At 47.6% G+C, this 17,500-nt stretch overlaps 1 protein-coding gene across 1 annotated transcript in view; it reads right to left on the bottom strand.

Moving 5' to 3' along the window:
- LOC133114194 (ankyrin repeat and fibronectin type-III domain-containing protein 1-like) overlaps positions 1–17,500 on the bottom strand; it is a 140,439-nt gene that overhangs the window by 2,082 nt on the left and 120,857 nt on the right. The window contains exons 9-20 of the mRNA XM_061223362.1: positions 16,661–16,751; positions 14,143–14,250; positions 12,185–12,284; positions 10,713–10,845; positions 10,508–10,627; positions 9,803–10,021; positions 7,928–8,094; positions 5,623–5,773; positions 5,374–5,542; positions 2,555–2,721; positions 1,766–1,988; positions 74–576 (exon numbers count right to left, since the gene is read on the bottom strand). Of these exons, the coding sequence (XP_061079346.1) occupies positions 74–576; positions 1,766–1,988; positions 2,555–2,721; positions 5,374–5,542; positions 5,623–5,773; positions 7,928–8,094; positions 9,803–10,021; positions 10,508–10,627; positions 10,713–10,845; positions 12,185–12,284; positions 14,143–14,250; positions 16,661–16,751 (2,151 nt within the window). The remainder of the gene's footprint in view (positions 1–73; positions 577–1,765; positions 1,989–2,554; positions 2,722–5,373; positions 5,543–5,622; positions 5,774–7,927; positions 8,095–9,802; positions 10,022–10,507; positions 10,628–10,712; positions 10,846–12,184; positions 12,285–14,142; positions 14,251–16,660; positions 16,752–17,500) is intronic.

Here is a 17,500-nt window from a genome sequence, read left to right as displayed (position 1 = left end):
GAGATGGACAGACAGAAGGTTCTGGGTGTGCGTGAGACAGAAGGTTCCGGGCGTGTGCGTGAGACGGACATACCTTGACGCTGGTCTCCGTGGGCAGCCCCGTGCGGTACTCCGGGTAGACCTTCAGCGTGGTGTAGCAGGGCCCGGCGGTGAAGGCGGCCGACGTCGCCGTGGAGACCAGGCGTGAGCCGCTGTCCTCAGAGAGGGAGCGGGCAGGGGGGGGCGGGTGGGGGAGGAGACGCTGCCCCAGGCGGCGGGGCGAAGGGGGGAGCTCCAGGCTGCCCGTACGCACACAGAGGGCCTGCCTCTTCTCCGTGATCCGCAGGAGCTCAATCTGCCGACTCGGCAGGACGAAGTCCGCCTGTCCCTCGGCCCCGGGCTCCGAGGTGCGCAGGACGTCCGGGGCCGGGCCCCTCAGACACCCCCCCCCGCGCCCCGCCCCGCGGACGTAGCCCCCCCTGGGGGAGCAGGGTGAGGCGGGGAGCAGGTCCAGCTCGCGCGGGCTCTGGGTGCGGCTGGAGTCGTAGTCGCTGTCCGTCGGGAGGAACACGTCTTCGTCCGAGAGCCCGGGCGAATCTGCAGGACGCAACACCAGTTCGGGTCGGGATTCGACGAGCAGAGCAAAGCCACACACCGGCACAGCGCTACTCTGCTGTAAAACCCAGCTCGACCAGCTTGAAAATTTAACATTGAGCTGGTCAAGCTGGTCATAAGCTGGTCTAGCTGGGTATGAGCTGGTCAATCAGCATAGCCAAGCTGGTTATAAAGCAGGTCTCGCTGGGTATGAACTGGTCAATCAGCATAGCCAAGCTGGTTATAAAGCTGGTCTAGCTGGGTATGAGCTGGTCAATCAGCATAGCCAAGCTGGTTATAAAGCAGGTCTCGCTGGGTATGAACTGGTCAATCAGCATAGCCAAGCTGGTTATAAAGCTGGTCTCGCTGGGTATGAACTGGTCAACCAGCTAGTGTAGGAAGTTTGTCTGAGTGACCAGCTGGGTGACCAGCTTCCAGCTGTTTCAAAACATGGCTTGAGATTTGTTTGATTTATTTATTTATGTTATTTCCGCATTAGTGTGTCACTAGAAAAAAATATATACTAGAACAATTACTAGAATTTGAGATTTCCAAACAATTGAATGTTACAGTTTTTGTATTTTGTTAAATTAAATAGCATATTTAGCAATAGTCCACTTTTCAGAAGTTGTAATATGTTTGGAAAAACCGATGTTCATCTTAAACTGCACGACAGCTTACCGAAGAGAACTGATGTGGTTTTAAAGGCTAAGGGTGGTCACAAAAAATTATTATTTGATTTAGTTCTCAACTGTTTAGTGCCATTTATATAGTAAACTTATTATATTTAGAAACTTCTAAAAACTTCTGAAGACTTTTGATTCAGGAGCTGGAAGACATATGGAAGTGAAGTCATCTACTGCTGTTCTTTATGGGAAGGCTCCACATTCAAGCTCACACAAAATATTATTGCAACTTTCTACAAGATGGCACAAAACCGTGATTCTGTTGGCATTAATAACAAGGTTAAAAAGCCTAGTGGCTAAAAAAGACCACAACCTTCCAGCGACATTGCAAATAGTTCCAGGCCAATATGAAACAGTTAAGCAGGAAAACATAGCTGCAACCGGATAAAATCATAAGAAAACCATGTTTTCATGACTTTGTGTAAGGTAATATATTTCTGTGTTCTTTGGCTAGCAGGGTGCGTGTGTGTGTGTGTTTGGGGGGGGGGGGGGGGAGGTCTGCTCACCGTAGTTGTGTTTGCGGCCAGCCAAGGGGGAGGGGAGGGGCGAGGGGAGAGGGGAGGGCAGGAAGTCCATCAGAGAGGAGAGGGAGGGGGGCGGCTGTGGAGCCGCGTCCTGGGAGAAGTCGATGATCCAGCAGAGCGAGACGCCCCCTGTCGGCTGCTTGTAGCGCGCGAGCTGCAGGGCGTCCATGATCCAGCGGACTTCCCGCCAAGCTTCCTCCATTTGCTGAGGGCAGAGCGGTCGAGCGGTCACCACGGAAACCACAGTTTCCAGTGCGAAATATTTCAGTTAATGTTTCCATGGGGGGGAAGAATGTGTCAATGAATACATTCATTTTATCGTGCATTTCCCCCCAAAAAAGCACATATTTTCTGGCAGAAGACTTAATACGTAAGTCTAAAACATAAGTCTTCTAAATACCTAATAAAGTGCTCAATGAGTGTGTTTAAGACAAAAATAAACATTTAAGCTTTTGCTTTTCAAGTACTTCGGCCTTTCATACATTCACCAAATATTCAGGCTTTTTTGTGAATGTTTCAAACATTTATACAAATATTGAATTAATTTAGTCATATTGTGTTTTTGCATGCCTTATCGATGGTGAATCAGTACGTTCTGAAATGGTTCATAAATTTTGAAAATAATTCATACATTTAACAAATATTGAATGGATTTAATTGCATTTTGTATGCTTCTTATATTTACTGAAGACTGAATTAAGCACTGACTACATTACTATCTCATAAAATTACTGAGGAGTGGGGTTTCTGTTGGGGATTGACAGGCCTCACCTGCAGGTGCTGCTGGACTTGCTGGTGTTTCTGTTTGGCGGTCTGCACCTCCGATTCGGAGAAGGCCTCTCGCAAGGTCTGCTGGGATAGCAGGGCCTCCAGCTCCAGCAGGGCCGACACGCGGCAGTACTGCGCCGTGAAGCTCTGGTGATAGGCCTGGAAGTGAACTGGAGAAAGCCCTGCTCCATCAGCTACTCACAAAGCAGGAGTGGGTCTATGGAGAACGCCCTGCTCCATCAGGTACTCACAAAGCAGGAGTGGGTCTATGGAGAACGCCCTGCTCCATCAGCTACTCACAAAGCAGGAGTGGGTCTATGGAGAACGCCCTGCTCCATCAGGTACTCACAAAGCAGGAGTGGGTCTATGGAGAAAGCCCCGCTCCATCAGGTACTCACAAAGCAGGAGTGGGTCTATGGAGAACGCCCTGCTCCATCAGGTACTCACAAAGCAGGAGTGGGTCTATGGAGAACGCCCCGCTCCATCAGGTACTCACAAAGCAGGAGTGGGTCTATGGAGAACGCCCTGCTCCATCAGGTACTCACAAAGCAGGAGTGGGTCTATGGAGAACGCCCCGCTCTATCAGGTACTCACAAAGCAGGAGTGGGTCTATGGAGAACGCCCTGCTCTATCAGGTACTCACAAAGCAGGAGTGGGTCTATGGAGAACGCCCTGCTCTATCAGGTACTCACAAAGCAGGAGTGGGTCTATGGAGAACACCCTGCTCTATCAGGTACTCACAAAGCAGGAGTGGGTCTATGGAGAACGCCCTGCTCTATCAGGTACTCACAAAGCAGGAGTGGGTCTATGGAGAACGCCCTGCTCTATCAGGTACTCATGAAACAGGAGTGGCTCTATGGAGAAAGCCCTGTCTATCAGGTACTCATGAAACAGGAGTGGGTCTGTGGAACAAGCCCTTTTTATCAGCTACTCATGAAACAGGAGTGGGTCAATGGAGCAATCCCTTTCTATCAGCTACTCGTGAAACAGGAGTGGGTCAATGGAGAAAGCCCTTTCTATCAGGTACTCACACATCAGGAGTGGTAGTGGCTCTGTGGAGAACGCCCTGCTCAATCAGCTACTCACAAAACAGGAGTGGGAGTGGCTTTATGAAGGAAGCCCCACCCTATCAGCTACTCACAAAACAGGAGTGGGAGTAGCTCTATGAAGGAAGCCCCACCCTATCAGCTACTCGCAAAATGGGAGTAGGAGATAATGCGAACAATTAACAATGGCTGGGTTTGGTTATGCATACTTGTACTCTCCGTAGAGCACTCATCAATTGCAGTCGCCATATTGTCTGTCTGCATTCCCAACCACAAATATGCAAACAGCCAGCACATACTATAATCCCCTGACATGTTTCCACATTCTTGAAAGGACCAACATTTTGAGTGTGCATCCATGCGTACTTGTATGTCCTCTTTTCCCAGATATTACAATTCTATGGACTAGGGTTTTTTTTGTGAATTTAGTAGGGGAGGTGTATCATGCTTTCTGTTTGATAGGTTTGTGCACATTGGTCCGTGCTCAAGAAGTACCTAAAGCTGACCCATTCAGCACCAAACATAAATAATTGTGTCATTACCATATTTAAATATGTGAGTTTCCCTGACTGAACTAAGACTGAGTTTGGGGGGAAAAAGTGCAAAGTTTGCATTTACTTAAAAGTCAAAGTTATGGGCAAATCTTGATTGAAGACAGGCCAATATGTTGATGTTTTAATCTCCGAAACATTTCAGTATTTTTCCACCAAAGTGAAAAAAGCATCAAAAAGCATCCCTGGTGTGAAGAGGAGAATGTTTTACAGCAGACTCAAGGAGAGAAGCGGGTCCATAAAAATGTGAAGTAAGCTCACAGGCGCGTGAAAACAGAACAGAAATAAAACTGAACGTGCGATGCCTAAACAGGGTAATTACTGGGTGGTTTGGCAGAAAATAAAACACATAGCAGGAGTCAACCTACAGGGAGATCAGAGGCAGTTACTGACAGCTCTCTGCCCATTCAACTAATGGCTTCTATATGGCTTCTGAGAAACAGGATTTCTGCTTTCAAAATGCAGAGATCAAACAGAGTCTTAAACCTCCCGCCTTGTTCACTGTACAAGCACAGGGTGAAACTACTAGCCTCAAATCTACCCTAATAAACAAAGACCTTGGACCAGAGGTTCTCTGGCAGCACTCCTATGTACTGTGCTGTCCAGCATAGAGAGGACTACACCAGTTTTAGTTTTAGTTCCTATTTAGTCCTGGGTATTAGTTCCCACCAACCTCTGTTCCTATACCCACACAGATCATCCTCACACCTTTCTACACACAAATTTGTTCTTGTTAAGATCGTCATAAGAGTGCACATACACCAGGACTAAGATCCTCATAAGACCACACATACAACAGTCCTAATGTCCTCATAAGACTACTCAAACACCAGGAATAAGGTGGTCATAAGACTACACATACAACAGGAATAAGGTGGTCATAAGACTACACATACAACAGGAATAAGGTGGTCATAAGACTACACATACAACAGGAACAAGGTGGTCATAAGACTACACACACAACAGGAATAAGATGTTCATAAGACTGCGTACACCTGGACCAATATGCTCGTAAGACTGCACATAACCAGGACTAAGGTCCAAGGTATTTATTATAACACATTTTCACATGTATTGTTCTAATGATCAAGCTTACTGAACCTGCAGTTTCTATTAATACAACCATATCTGCTGTGTCATGAGTGCCTTAGATCTTGTTTAGCGTTTAGTGTGTGAGTATAAAAACAGAAACTGCACTACTGTGAAGGTTGGTGGGTCTTACCCAGCTCAAAGATCTGTAGAGGGAGGGTGAGGAACCCAGGCTGGGGGGAGACGGGGCTGTGTTGTCCTGGGGCAGTGCACACGTCATCCGACGGGGGCAGCAGGAGCAAGAAGCAGACCCGGTCACCAAACTCCAGCACCTCCTGGCTGTAGATCCTAAAGTCCTGAGCCTTGGGGAGAGAGAGGGAAGTGGTGAGGTGGTAACCATGGTAGCCTGATGCAGACCTATGATGATGCTCTGTTTCCTGACCTGGCCGGCCGGTATGTTGAGTTGGGCCATGAGCTCCCAGCATGCCCTGCGCAGGTCCTGCAGGAAGTGATGCACGCCGCTCTGGATGTCCTGGTCCATCTCTAAGGACTCCTCCAGACAGCTGAGGGCCTGGAGCCACTGCCACTCCTCCCTAACACACAAAAGATACACACCGTCACACGCAAACATACACACCGTCACACGCAAACATACACACCGTCACACGCAAACATACACACCGTCACACGCAAACATACACACCGTCACACGCAAACATACACACCGTCACACAAACATACACACCGTCACACACAAACATACACACCGTCACACGCAAACATACACACCGTCACACACAAACATACACACCGTCACACGCAAACATACACACCGTCACACGCAAACATACACACCGTCACACGCAAACATACACACCGTCACACACACACATACACACCATCACACACAAACATACACACGAATATACACACTGTCAAACACAAATATACACACCAGCACGCACAAACATACACACTGTCAGACAAATATACACATATACATCACATACCAAACATACCATACACCCCATCACACATACAAACATACACACGCACCGTCACACTAAAAGATACAAGAGCCAGCACACACAAACATACACATGGCACACACAAACATACACACGTCACACACAAACTTACACATACCGTGACACGCAGAACATACACGCATACACGTGTGTATATGTGCACACACATAAAGCTCACATACACATACACAAACGATGCTAACATGACAGCCCCCTTCCTCCAGGTGTTGAGTACGGAGCACCCCTGGGTGTTCTGCCATACACACCGTCACACACAAACATACACACCGTCACACGCAAACATACACACCGTCACACGCAAACATACACACCGTCATACGCAAACATACACACCGTCACACACAAACATACACACCGTCACACACAAACATACACACCGTCACACACAAACATACACACCGTCACACGCAAACATACACACCGTCACACGCAAACATACACACCGTCACACGCAAACATACACACCGTCACACGCAAACATACACACCGTCACACACAAACATACACACCGTCACACAAACATACACACCGTCACACGCAAACATACACACCGTCACACATACATACACACCATCACACTTAAACATACACACCGTCACACACACACATACACACCATCACACACAAACATACACACCGTCACACGCAAACATACACACCATCACACGCAAACATACACACCGTCACACACAAACATACACACCGTCACACGCAAACATACACACCGTCACACGCAAACATACACACCGTCACACGCAAACATACACACCGTCACACGCAAACATACACACCGTCACACACAAACATACACACCGTCACACAAACATACACACCGTCACACGCAAACATACACACCGTCACACATACATACACACCATCACACTTAAACATACACACCGTCACACACACACATACACACCATCACACACAAACATACACACCGTCACACGCAAACATACACACCATCACACGCAAACATACACACCGTCACACACAAACATACACACCGTCACACGCAAACATACACACCGTCACACGCAAACATACACACCGTCACACACAAACATACACACCGTCACACGCAAACATACACACCGTCACACACAAACATACACACCGTCACACAAACATACACACCGTCACACGCAAACATACACACCGTCACACATACATACACACCATCACACTTAAACATACACACCGTCACACACACACATACACACCATCACACACAAACATACACACCGTCACACGCAAACAAACACACCGTCACACATACATACACACCGTCACACACACACATACACACCATCACACACAAACATACACACGAATATACACACTGTCAAACACAAATATACACACCAGCACGCACAAACATACACTGTCAGACAAATATACACATATACATCACATACCAAACATACCATACACCCCATCACACATACAAACATACACACGCACCGTCACACTAAAAGATACAAGAGCCAGCACACACAAACATACACATGGCACACACAAACATACACACGTCACACACAAACTTACACATACCGTGACACGCAGAACATTCACGCATACACGTGTGTATATGTGCACACACATAAAGCTCACATACACATACACAAACGATGCTAACATGACAGCCCCCTTCCTCCAGGTGTTGAGTACGGAGCACCCCTGGGTGTTCTGCCATACCTGGAGACGTTACTGTTGTCCCGGACCTTGACGTGACAGAGCATGTTGGGCAGTTTCTGGGGCACAAGGACTCGGATCTGATCCACAGAGCTGCATAGCTTCAGATAACCCAGGTACAGCCCTGGGGGAAGAATATTCCTGCTACACCGATGGTACGACAGCTTCTCCTGAAACAACACAGGGACGTCATTAAAGTTCCACATTCAGCTTTCCTCTGTTATAATTCATAGGCATGGCACAACCAGCGTTTGGATCTTTTCTGCCGTGTAAAATACTATGGACTCACTTTCACTCAGGGCACCAAACACCCCCTGTTCATATGGATTAATATTTTGGAGAAGAACTGATGTCCAACTTAGCATTTGTCAGTGTAGTTGAAATCGCAAAATGGATTCAGGTTCACCTCGTTTTAGTCAGGACTAGTTCTATATGGCAATGTTCTATTTCTTAATCTACTAATTCTTAGGAATAAAGGTTAAAAAACAACCTAATTTCCTCATGACCAGCATCAGGGTATCAGTTTACAGAGTCTATGTCTCATAAATCAGCGGCTAGCGGATTTACAATTTTTTGGCATCAACAGAAATGTAAGCCACAGGCTAAACTACGCCAGCATGCAAAATGGGATATTTCTGAGATCTAATATTACTTTTCAGGAATCCTGGTCAAAACATTTATACCACACATTTTCTTAAAATTAAGTATGTGAAAACACAGCATTGTATTCATGAAACATGAAAGAGAGCGGGAAAGAGAGAGAGAAAGACAGAGAGAGAGTTGATGTTTGTCCGTGTGTGTATTTCTGGTTATGGTATGAACTTGTGAAATGTCATTTGAAAAAAAAATTTCTGTTCTTTTTGGACAGAGGTGAATATCAAATATCGGCAGTGGCCTACAGTGTCCATATCAGCTGAAAGCCACCACGTTCTCTGGCATGTTTTGCTTCTGTAGCTGTTGAACCGCAACAGAATGTGATGCGTGCTTGCGCCAAAGGTCTCGAAGCAATTTAAAATTTTTCCACTTTTCCTTTTAAAATGGCCCTTTCTGCTTATGAGTGTGTTTGTCGTTCTGTGGCCCCTGACACCACAGAAGGGGTTGGCGGGTCTCCACAGTCCAGAAGCATCCGTCAGCAGCTAGGCCAGCATCTCTCTGCTTTGCCAAACAGAAAAGAGGAGGCACTTCTTCGGAACAAAATGTACGCCAGTGGCCAAAGGATTTTGGCTGGGAGATAATAGAGGCTTCCGCAAAGAACTGCCAGTTTTAATTTTACTTGAAAACCAAGACACGAGGAAGAGCAGAACATTTTTGAGATCACAAACGAAGAGCTGAGTTTTGGAATTATAAGCCGGGGAACTGTTATAAAAAGAGCAGAGAGTTGAGTAATGTAGACACACACAGATAGTGGGTGTTACGGTGGTGACTTGGGGGTACAGTCATCCACACAGATAGTGGGTGTTACGGGTGACTCAGGGCACCGATACCTGGGTGTTACATGGTGACACAGGGCACAGATATCTGGGTGTTATGGGGTGACACAGGGCACAGATATCTGGGTGTTACGGTGGTGACACAGGGCACAGATATCTGGGTGTTACATGGTGACTCAGGGCACAGATATCTGGGTGTTACGGTGGTGACACAGGGCACAGATATCTGGGTGTTATGGGGAGACACAGGGCACAGATATCTGGGTGTTATGGGGTGACACAGGGCACAGATATCTGGGTGTTATGGGGTGACTCAGGGCACAGATATCTGGGTGTTACGGGGTGACTCTGGGTGTCTGGGTGTTACGGGGTGACTCTGGGTGTCTGGGTGTTACGGGGTGACTCTGGGTGTCTGGGTGTTACGGGGTGACTCAGGGCTGAGGCCCACCTGCAGTGAGCTGAGCAGTATGTCCAGGGCGGTGGGCTCCTCGCAGGTGGAGACAGAGGGGCGGCGCTGGTGCTGCAGTTTGCAGAGAGGGGTCCAGCGCATGCCGTCCGGGCAGGGCCCAGAGTTCAGGTCCAGCAGCGTCACCAGCAGCACGTTGCCGTGCTTGTCTTTGATTGGCTCGTAGTACACCCGCCCCAGGTCCTGAGTTCCCAGCATGCTCTGGCAGACAGACACACACACACCAGAGAAGAATTACAGAACACGCTTAGAAAAAATGGTTCTTTCGCTTGTCTCCATAGAGCAGCACTGCTGGTTTTCACATCAACCCTAATCTGGCACACCTGACTCTACTAATTAGCAGCTCAATGCGATCTGAAGCTGCTGGGTGAGGTGTGCTTTGTTAGGGTTGAAGTGAAAACCTATAGGATGGTAGATACCCAGGAACAGGGTTTGAGAACCACTGCCATAGAGGAACCCTTTTTAGGTCTTTATAGAACCCTCTATCATCGGTGTAGCTGATGAAAGCTCCCTGACAAAGAACCATTTGGCTGAACTGGATAGGGCTCTTCTGTGGAATCATAGGGTTCCTTTTGGAAAAGAGTGAATGCAAGGTGACGGAAGCACGCCGAGAGCAGGCGTCACGGCAACGCCACGGCAACGCCACGGCAACGCCACGGCGACGCGCCGCAGGCCCCGGGGAGTTACCTGGAGCTGGGACACAGCTTGCAGCATCTTGAGGTGCGTCTGCAGGCTACAGGAGCAGGACGACTGGGAGGGGCTGAGCAACTGCAGGAGCCATGGGATCTCCTCCCACAGGTAGGACACCTGGAGCGGGGGGGGGGGACACACCGTCAACAAGACCATTCGGGGGAACCATTCGGAGGTCATGAGTGAGGCTGAGCTGACCAACCTTGGTGAACCAGAGGAAGTCCTGCATTAGGGAGCTGGAGTAGCAGTCCTCGATCTCCACGATGGGTATCTGGTCCTCTGACGTGACGAAGATCTTGTCCTCTCTGTAGAATACGGAGGTCAGGTACAGGCCCCTGGTCAAGAGGAAACAGAAGAGCTCGGAAATGGAGATTGACGACAGCCTCGTCACACACCAGCGAGCTCTGCCGCTCGATCAATTTCGCCTTTTCAGCTGCGAATGGAGGTTGTTCTTCTGACTCTTGTCTGTGCGAGCACCATTTATTGACCGGAGGGTGGAGAGGGGCAGCAGGGAGATCACATGCTTTGGCGGTGAGCACATGCTAGTCTCGAGCCCTTCCAAATCGACAAAGGGGTTATGTGATGAGTGTTGCAGGCTGAACCAGACCAGGGTCAAACACATCATTGTTTTGGATTCAAGTACTTTTCTATGCTGGGCTTGTCGGGTGTACTGAAACCTATGAAATACTCTCAAAAACCCTGCCTTTTGTCCTCCTGGTTGGCTGAATTAAACCAGGCAAGATCAATCAAGCACAGAAAAATATTTGAATCCAAAACAATTACGTATTTGACCCAGGTCTGGGGTGAACATAAAAAAAATGCCTGGAGAAATAAAATAAAAGGGAAATGGTTTCATAAAAAGAAACTGTTTCACTTCATAACCAGTGGTCTGCTTGTGCAGACAGGTAAGCCAAAATCTTGCTTTTCACGAGGCAGCTGTAGAAGTGATGAAAGCCAGTGCATTAAACCCAGGCTCCGTGCGGAGCAGAGCAGCTCATCCTGCTGGGTGGAATGCTCGCCGGGAGGAAGAAAATAAAACAAAAAATGTAGCCAAGTATATAAATTTCCAGTTCAGGGATCTCTCCGGTTTGACCCCACCCGAGCGATCCTAATCAAATTTCAGCGTGTACCTCAAGAACGCCCCGCGGTCCGACCATAAAAGGTGAAAAAGTAAAACCGCAACTGGCAGACGGCACGGTTGACTTGTGGGAGAGAGGGTGGGGAAGGGGGCTTATGGGTGGCCTACTGCAGGCCCTGGGGCCTCACCCAACTCATTAGGGCCACTGTATGAAGGCATACAGCGTTCCCCGGTTCTCCTGCTTATAATAATATTACAGAGAACTCACCATAGTATGGTCTGGTTCTTCTGATAATAATATCACAGAGAACTCACCATAGTATGGTCTGGTTCTTCTGATAATAATATCACAGAGAACTCACCATAGTATGTTCTCCGGTTCTTCTGATAATAATATCACAGAGAACTCACCATAGTATGTTCTCCGGTTCTTCTGATAATAATATCACACAGAATTCACCATAGTATGTTCTCCGGTTCTTCTGATAATAATATCACAGAGAACTCATAAGTTATAAACAGAGGAAAACACAATGACAGAATAACTGGAAAACCCATAAATAAAAATAAGACGAATTTGAACAAAGATGCTTTACCTTTTCAAGTTTTTTACAAACTTGTTGGTGGGCTGAAAGAGGTGTCGGAGGCTTTTGGAAACAGAGTGTTTTCTGACGTGCGGCTGTGTTTTGCACGGCTCTAGAGGCAAACAAAGATTCAGAGGTTTCATATAAAATGACATTCACATTTAACATGGAATTTTACATAGATTCATTCTGACATTTAAAGGATTTCCAAGAAAATCCACGTCTCCGGTTTTCACATGCAGAACATCTGAATTGTAAATCACTAGTGAGAAGTGTGTTCTGTGGGGGTGGGCGGGGGGTGGGCGGGGGGGGGAGGCAGTTAATGTGCTTTGTGGTTCAATAGAGCCTATTGGTCCAAAAATCCTGAGCCAATCTATCTGGGCTCCCTGGACCCAGTGTAGAGGAAAATAAACTAACCTTCTACTCCCAAAAAATACTGACATCCCTAAATCCCCTTCTCAGTTCCAAAAGCTCAGCCATTACGGCTCCTACCCCAGTGCTGAGCACCACAGACGGATAGGTGCAAGGGTGGGGATACTGTGCCAGTGAAGTTTCGCTGTTTAATTATTGCTATTTTAGAAGGTGGAGGGGCAGTGCTGGGATACTGGGGCAGTTGACAGGATGCCTGGGGTCCTTAAGCTCCAGCTCTTCCCACCCATTCACAGAAGAACAACAACAACAATGTCCCTGGGCAGAATTTGCCAACTGCCACTCACGCCACACTGAAAGCCCGTCACTCACTCGACCAGCAGGGCGGCCCTCCCGCAACAGTGGCGAATAACATTTATCCACTGGCCGTTTCAGGAACCTCAGGTATCAGCCGTACGACTGCCTTACTGTTCATTCCGTCCTCTTGCTCTTACATCCCTGGTAATGTCCACATTCATATCCCCGCTATCTGCTCCTCACTTAATATCCATGCTAACCTCCCCACTAATGTGGCCACTAATGTCTCCACTAACATGCTCCTCCCTTAACATCAATGCTAACGTCCCCACTAATGTGGCCACTAATGTCTCCGCTAACATGCTCGCTAGCATCCCAGCTAATGTCCCAGACAAAACATCCACATTAATGTCTCTGCTAACTGCTCCTCACTTAACATCCATGCTAACTAGCTCACTAATATCCCTGCTAGTAATCTCACTAGCATCTCTCTTAGTGTTCCCGTTAGCATCCTCAATAGCACCCCTGCTAATGCTCCCATTAGCGTCCTCACTAGTAGCACCCCTGCGGTGTTCCGGTTAGTGTCCTCACTAGTAGCATCCCTGCGTTGTTCCCGTTAGCGTCCTCACTAGTAGCGTCCCTGCATTGTTCCCGTTAGCGTCCTCACTAGTAGCATCCCTGCGGTGTTCCCGTTAGCGTCCTCACTAGTAGCGTCCCTGCGGTGTTCCCGTTAGCGTCCTCACTACTAGCATCCCTGCGTTGTTCCCGTTAGCGTCCTCACTAGTAGCATCCCTGCGTTGTTCCCGTTAGTGTCCTCACTAGTAGCATCCCTGCGTTGTTCCCGTTAGCGTCCTCACTAGTAGCATCCCTGCATTGTTCCCGTTAGCGTCCTCACTAGTAGCGTCCCTGCATTGTTCCCGTTAGCGTCCTCACTAGTAGCATCCCTGCGTTGTTCCCGTTAGCGTCCTCACTAGTAGCATCCCTGCGTTGTTCCCGTTAGCGTCCTCACTAGTAGCGTCCCTGCGTTGTTCCCGTTAGCGTCCTCACTAGTAGCATCCCTGCGTTGTTCCCGTTAGCGTCCTCACTAGTAGCATCCCTGCATTGTTCCCGTTAGCGTCCTCACTAGTAGCGTCCCTGCATTGTTCCCGTTAGCGTCCTCACTAGTAGCATCCCTGCGTTGTTCCCGTTAGCGTCCTCACTAGTAGCATCCCTGCGTTGTTCCCGTTAGCGTCCTCACTAGTAGCGTCCCTGCGTTGTTCCCGTTAGCGTCCTCACTAGTAGCGTCAGGCACTGGCCCCTCTTACCGTGACAGGCGCAGTGTTGGTGAGCCTCCTTGATCTGGCCCAGCAGCTGGTCCAGCACCTCTTTCTGACCCCTTAGCCGCGGCGCACGCCTCTCGATGTCCCTCCAGCCTGTGGACACACAATAGCGCACAATGACCCCTCCGCCGCCATTCAGCGACGCATCACGTCGCCTACACCTGGCTGTGTGAGGCCACCCCTCTTTAAAAATGTGCAGTTACGAAAGGAAAGAAACACATTTTTTCTCCAGGCGAACACTGTGGACAGAAATATGGACTGAGAGCAGAACAGAAGTCCACACACCAGAAACATAAACTCAGGGCCCAGTCATGTACCTGTAACATTGATAAGAGACAGGGCCTACATGGTTTCCCAGGCTGACACAGGGGGAGTTTAGAGTTACTGCTTCTCTTTGTCCTGGCAGCAAGGCCAGGCTGTTTAAAAGCCGTCAAGCCTTCACTCCTGCTTATAATGGCATTACCATCCTATTTCACTGCAGCACACAGACAAGAGGATATTTCCAGCACTGCAGGAACACGCACACACAAACGCACACACACTGAAGACACTCCAATGCGGCCCAGTCCTGGCGCCTATTCATTATTAAAAGACCAGACTCAGTGACATATCGCACTCATATATGCTGTTCGGTCTATGTACTGGCTGGCTCTCAACCCTGAGAAGCAGAGGTGATTATATGTTTTCACTTCCTTGTATTTCCTGGCTATAACACCACTGATGGGACCGCCAGAGACACATTAACGGTAACATTTAACTACAAATCCATTGCATTTGCTCATTTAAGTTAATGGACTGAGTCAATAGGCTAAGCTCTCAGCCATTCTAATGAACTTATTTGAAAATAAAATTAAATCAAAGACATTAATGTGGCCGGCACCATACAGAAGTTTAGCCTCACCCTTAAACTAACAGCTCACCCTCAAACTAACAGCTCACCCTTAAACTAACAGCTCACCCTCAAACTAACAGCTCACCCTCAAACTAACAGCTCACCCTTAAACTAACAGCTCACCCTTAAACTAACAGCTCACCCTCAAACTAACAGCTCACCCTCAAACTAACAGCTCACCCTTAAACTAACAGCTCACCCCTAAACTAACAGCTCACCCTTAAACTAAAAGCTCACCCTTAAACTAACAGCTCACCCTCAAACTAACAGCTCACCCTCAAACTAACAGCTCACCCTCAAACTAACAGCTCACCCTTAAACTAACAGCTCACCCTTAAACTAACAGCTCACCCTTAAACTAACAGGAGATTGCATTGTTTCTCCAGCCAGTACGGTGTGTACACTACATTATATGTCGATCAATTTTGCCCACACATAAGAAATATTCCACAGATGTACTGCAAACACACAAAGACACACACACACACACACACACACACACACACACAGACACACACGCACACACACACACACACACAGACACACACACAGACACAAACACTGACAGTTTCTCAATTAGCTACTTGCACAGTCATATGTGGACACAACACAGCTCACACAAAAACATTGCAAATAAATAACATGGAGGATAAATCCTTGATATTTTATGCATTGGGCAGCCAGTTTATGCATCTTCTCATTGTGGAAGGATTGTCTGGCAAACAGTGACATCCATGCCTGGTAATCTACTGAGGAAACAGCAGCAGGCAAGATAACCCCTCTAGTGAAAAGTCCAGCCAAGGTAGACTAGCCATTATATGTCAGAAATTGAGTTATTGAACAATGTGTAACTAAATAAATGTTCACTTGAATGCCTGGCACATGCAGTTAGACAGTGTCATTTGTAGTAACTGTGATATAAACTTGGCTAAGGAGGATGCCCATTTTCAAATTTGACTGCTGGGGTTAGCTAGTCTGTACTTTAAGGGGAAATGTATGACTTATTTTTTTGCTAGGGCCTACTTATGAGTTTGAAAGCCCTTTACACCCATCTCTTAAAGAGTACAAACTTAATAATGTTGTTAGTTAATGTTGGTATCTGAAAGAGTAAAATGCTACAAAACGAATTGATAGCGCAGCAGATTAGACCTCCATTAGCTTTCCCGCCTCGGTTCCATCAGTTTCTTCCAGTTTCTCCCCTTGAACTCACCAATGCTAACACGAGCAATTATGCAACAGGGATCCAATGTTATGGACAAACATGGCTGGAATCCAGGCTCGGGAACACAGCTGTGTTTTGGAAATCTACAACCAACAACTGTGTCTACAATACACTTTACAACATAACCGGACATAACACACTTTACTGGAAGTCTGAGCATGGTAGACCAGGAAGAGGCAACCTGTAGCCTAATGGTTAAGGTACATGACTGGGACCCAGAAAGTTGGTGGTTCAAGCCCCGGTGTTGCGAAGATGTTGGGCCCTTGCAAGGCCCCTCATTGATCCAGGGGGGGACTGTCCCCGACTTAGTCTAATCAACTGTAAGTTGCTTGCAAAGTGGTAAATTGTATATCTTATAATTATGAAGAAGAGCCGGGTGGCAGACTCACAGGAGGGGGCAGCACAGGCAGGAACAGCCGGTTGGGGGGGCCCCCAGCCCTTCATGTTGTATGCTGAAACCTGCACGTAATAATGGACCCCCTGAAAACAGGACGAAGCAGGGGGTTAGTGAGGAGACCACAGCACTGCGTTTACACACACGGGAGCAGGATGAAGCAGAGGCTTAGTGAGGAGACCACAGCACTGCGTTTACACACACGGGAGCAGGATGAAGCAGGGGGTTAGTGAGGAGACCACAGCACGGCGTTTACACACACGGGAGCAGGATGAAGCAGGGGGTTAGTGAGGAGACCACAGCACTGCGTTTACACACACGGGAGCAGGATGAAGCAGAGGGTTAGTGAGGAGACCACAGCACTGCGTTTACACACACGGGAGCAGGATGAAGCAGAGGCTTAATGAGGAGACCACAGCACTGCGTTTACACACACGGGTGTGTAAACATCGGCTGCCTGTAACTGTGAGACACTCAACCCTTGTGTTGTCTTAAGGGTCAAAAATGACCCGCCACTATGTTTAACAGCGGAGAAAACCCCCTAAATCAGTGGTACTTAACCTGGGGGTTTGATAAAAGCATAGGTATATATTTTATTTTCCAATAAAATATATACCTATGTTTTGAAGAAATCATATTTTATTTTTCCAATTACGAAGGGTTCGGTGAATGCACTGATGAAGCTTGCAGGGTTCAGTACCTCCAATAAGGTTAAGAACCACTTGATCTTTTTTCTTTTTAAAATTTGATGACAACGTTTGTGATGATTGACATGTTGCTTCTTCATGCAAAACAGAATTAAATTCATTAAAATTTAATTAAGCTGCTGTATTTT

The sequence above is a fragment of the Conger conger genome, chromosome 16 (genome assembly GCF_963514075.1).
Source record: "Conger conger chromosome 16, fConCon1.1, whole genome shotgun sequence".
NCBI classification, from domain to species: Eukaryota; Metazoa; Chordata; class Actinopteri; order Anguilliformes; family Congridae; genus Conger; species Conger conger.
Note: the sequence above shows the minus strand (reverse complement) of the source record. Positions and strands in the feature narration are given on the sequence as shown.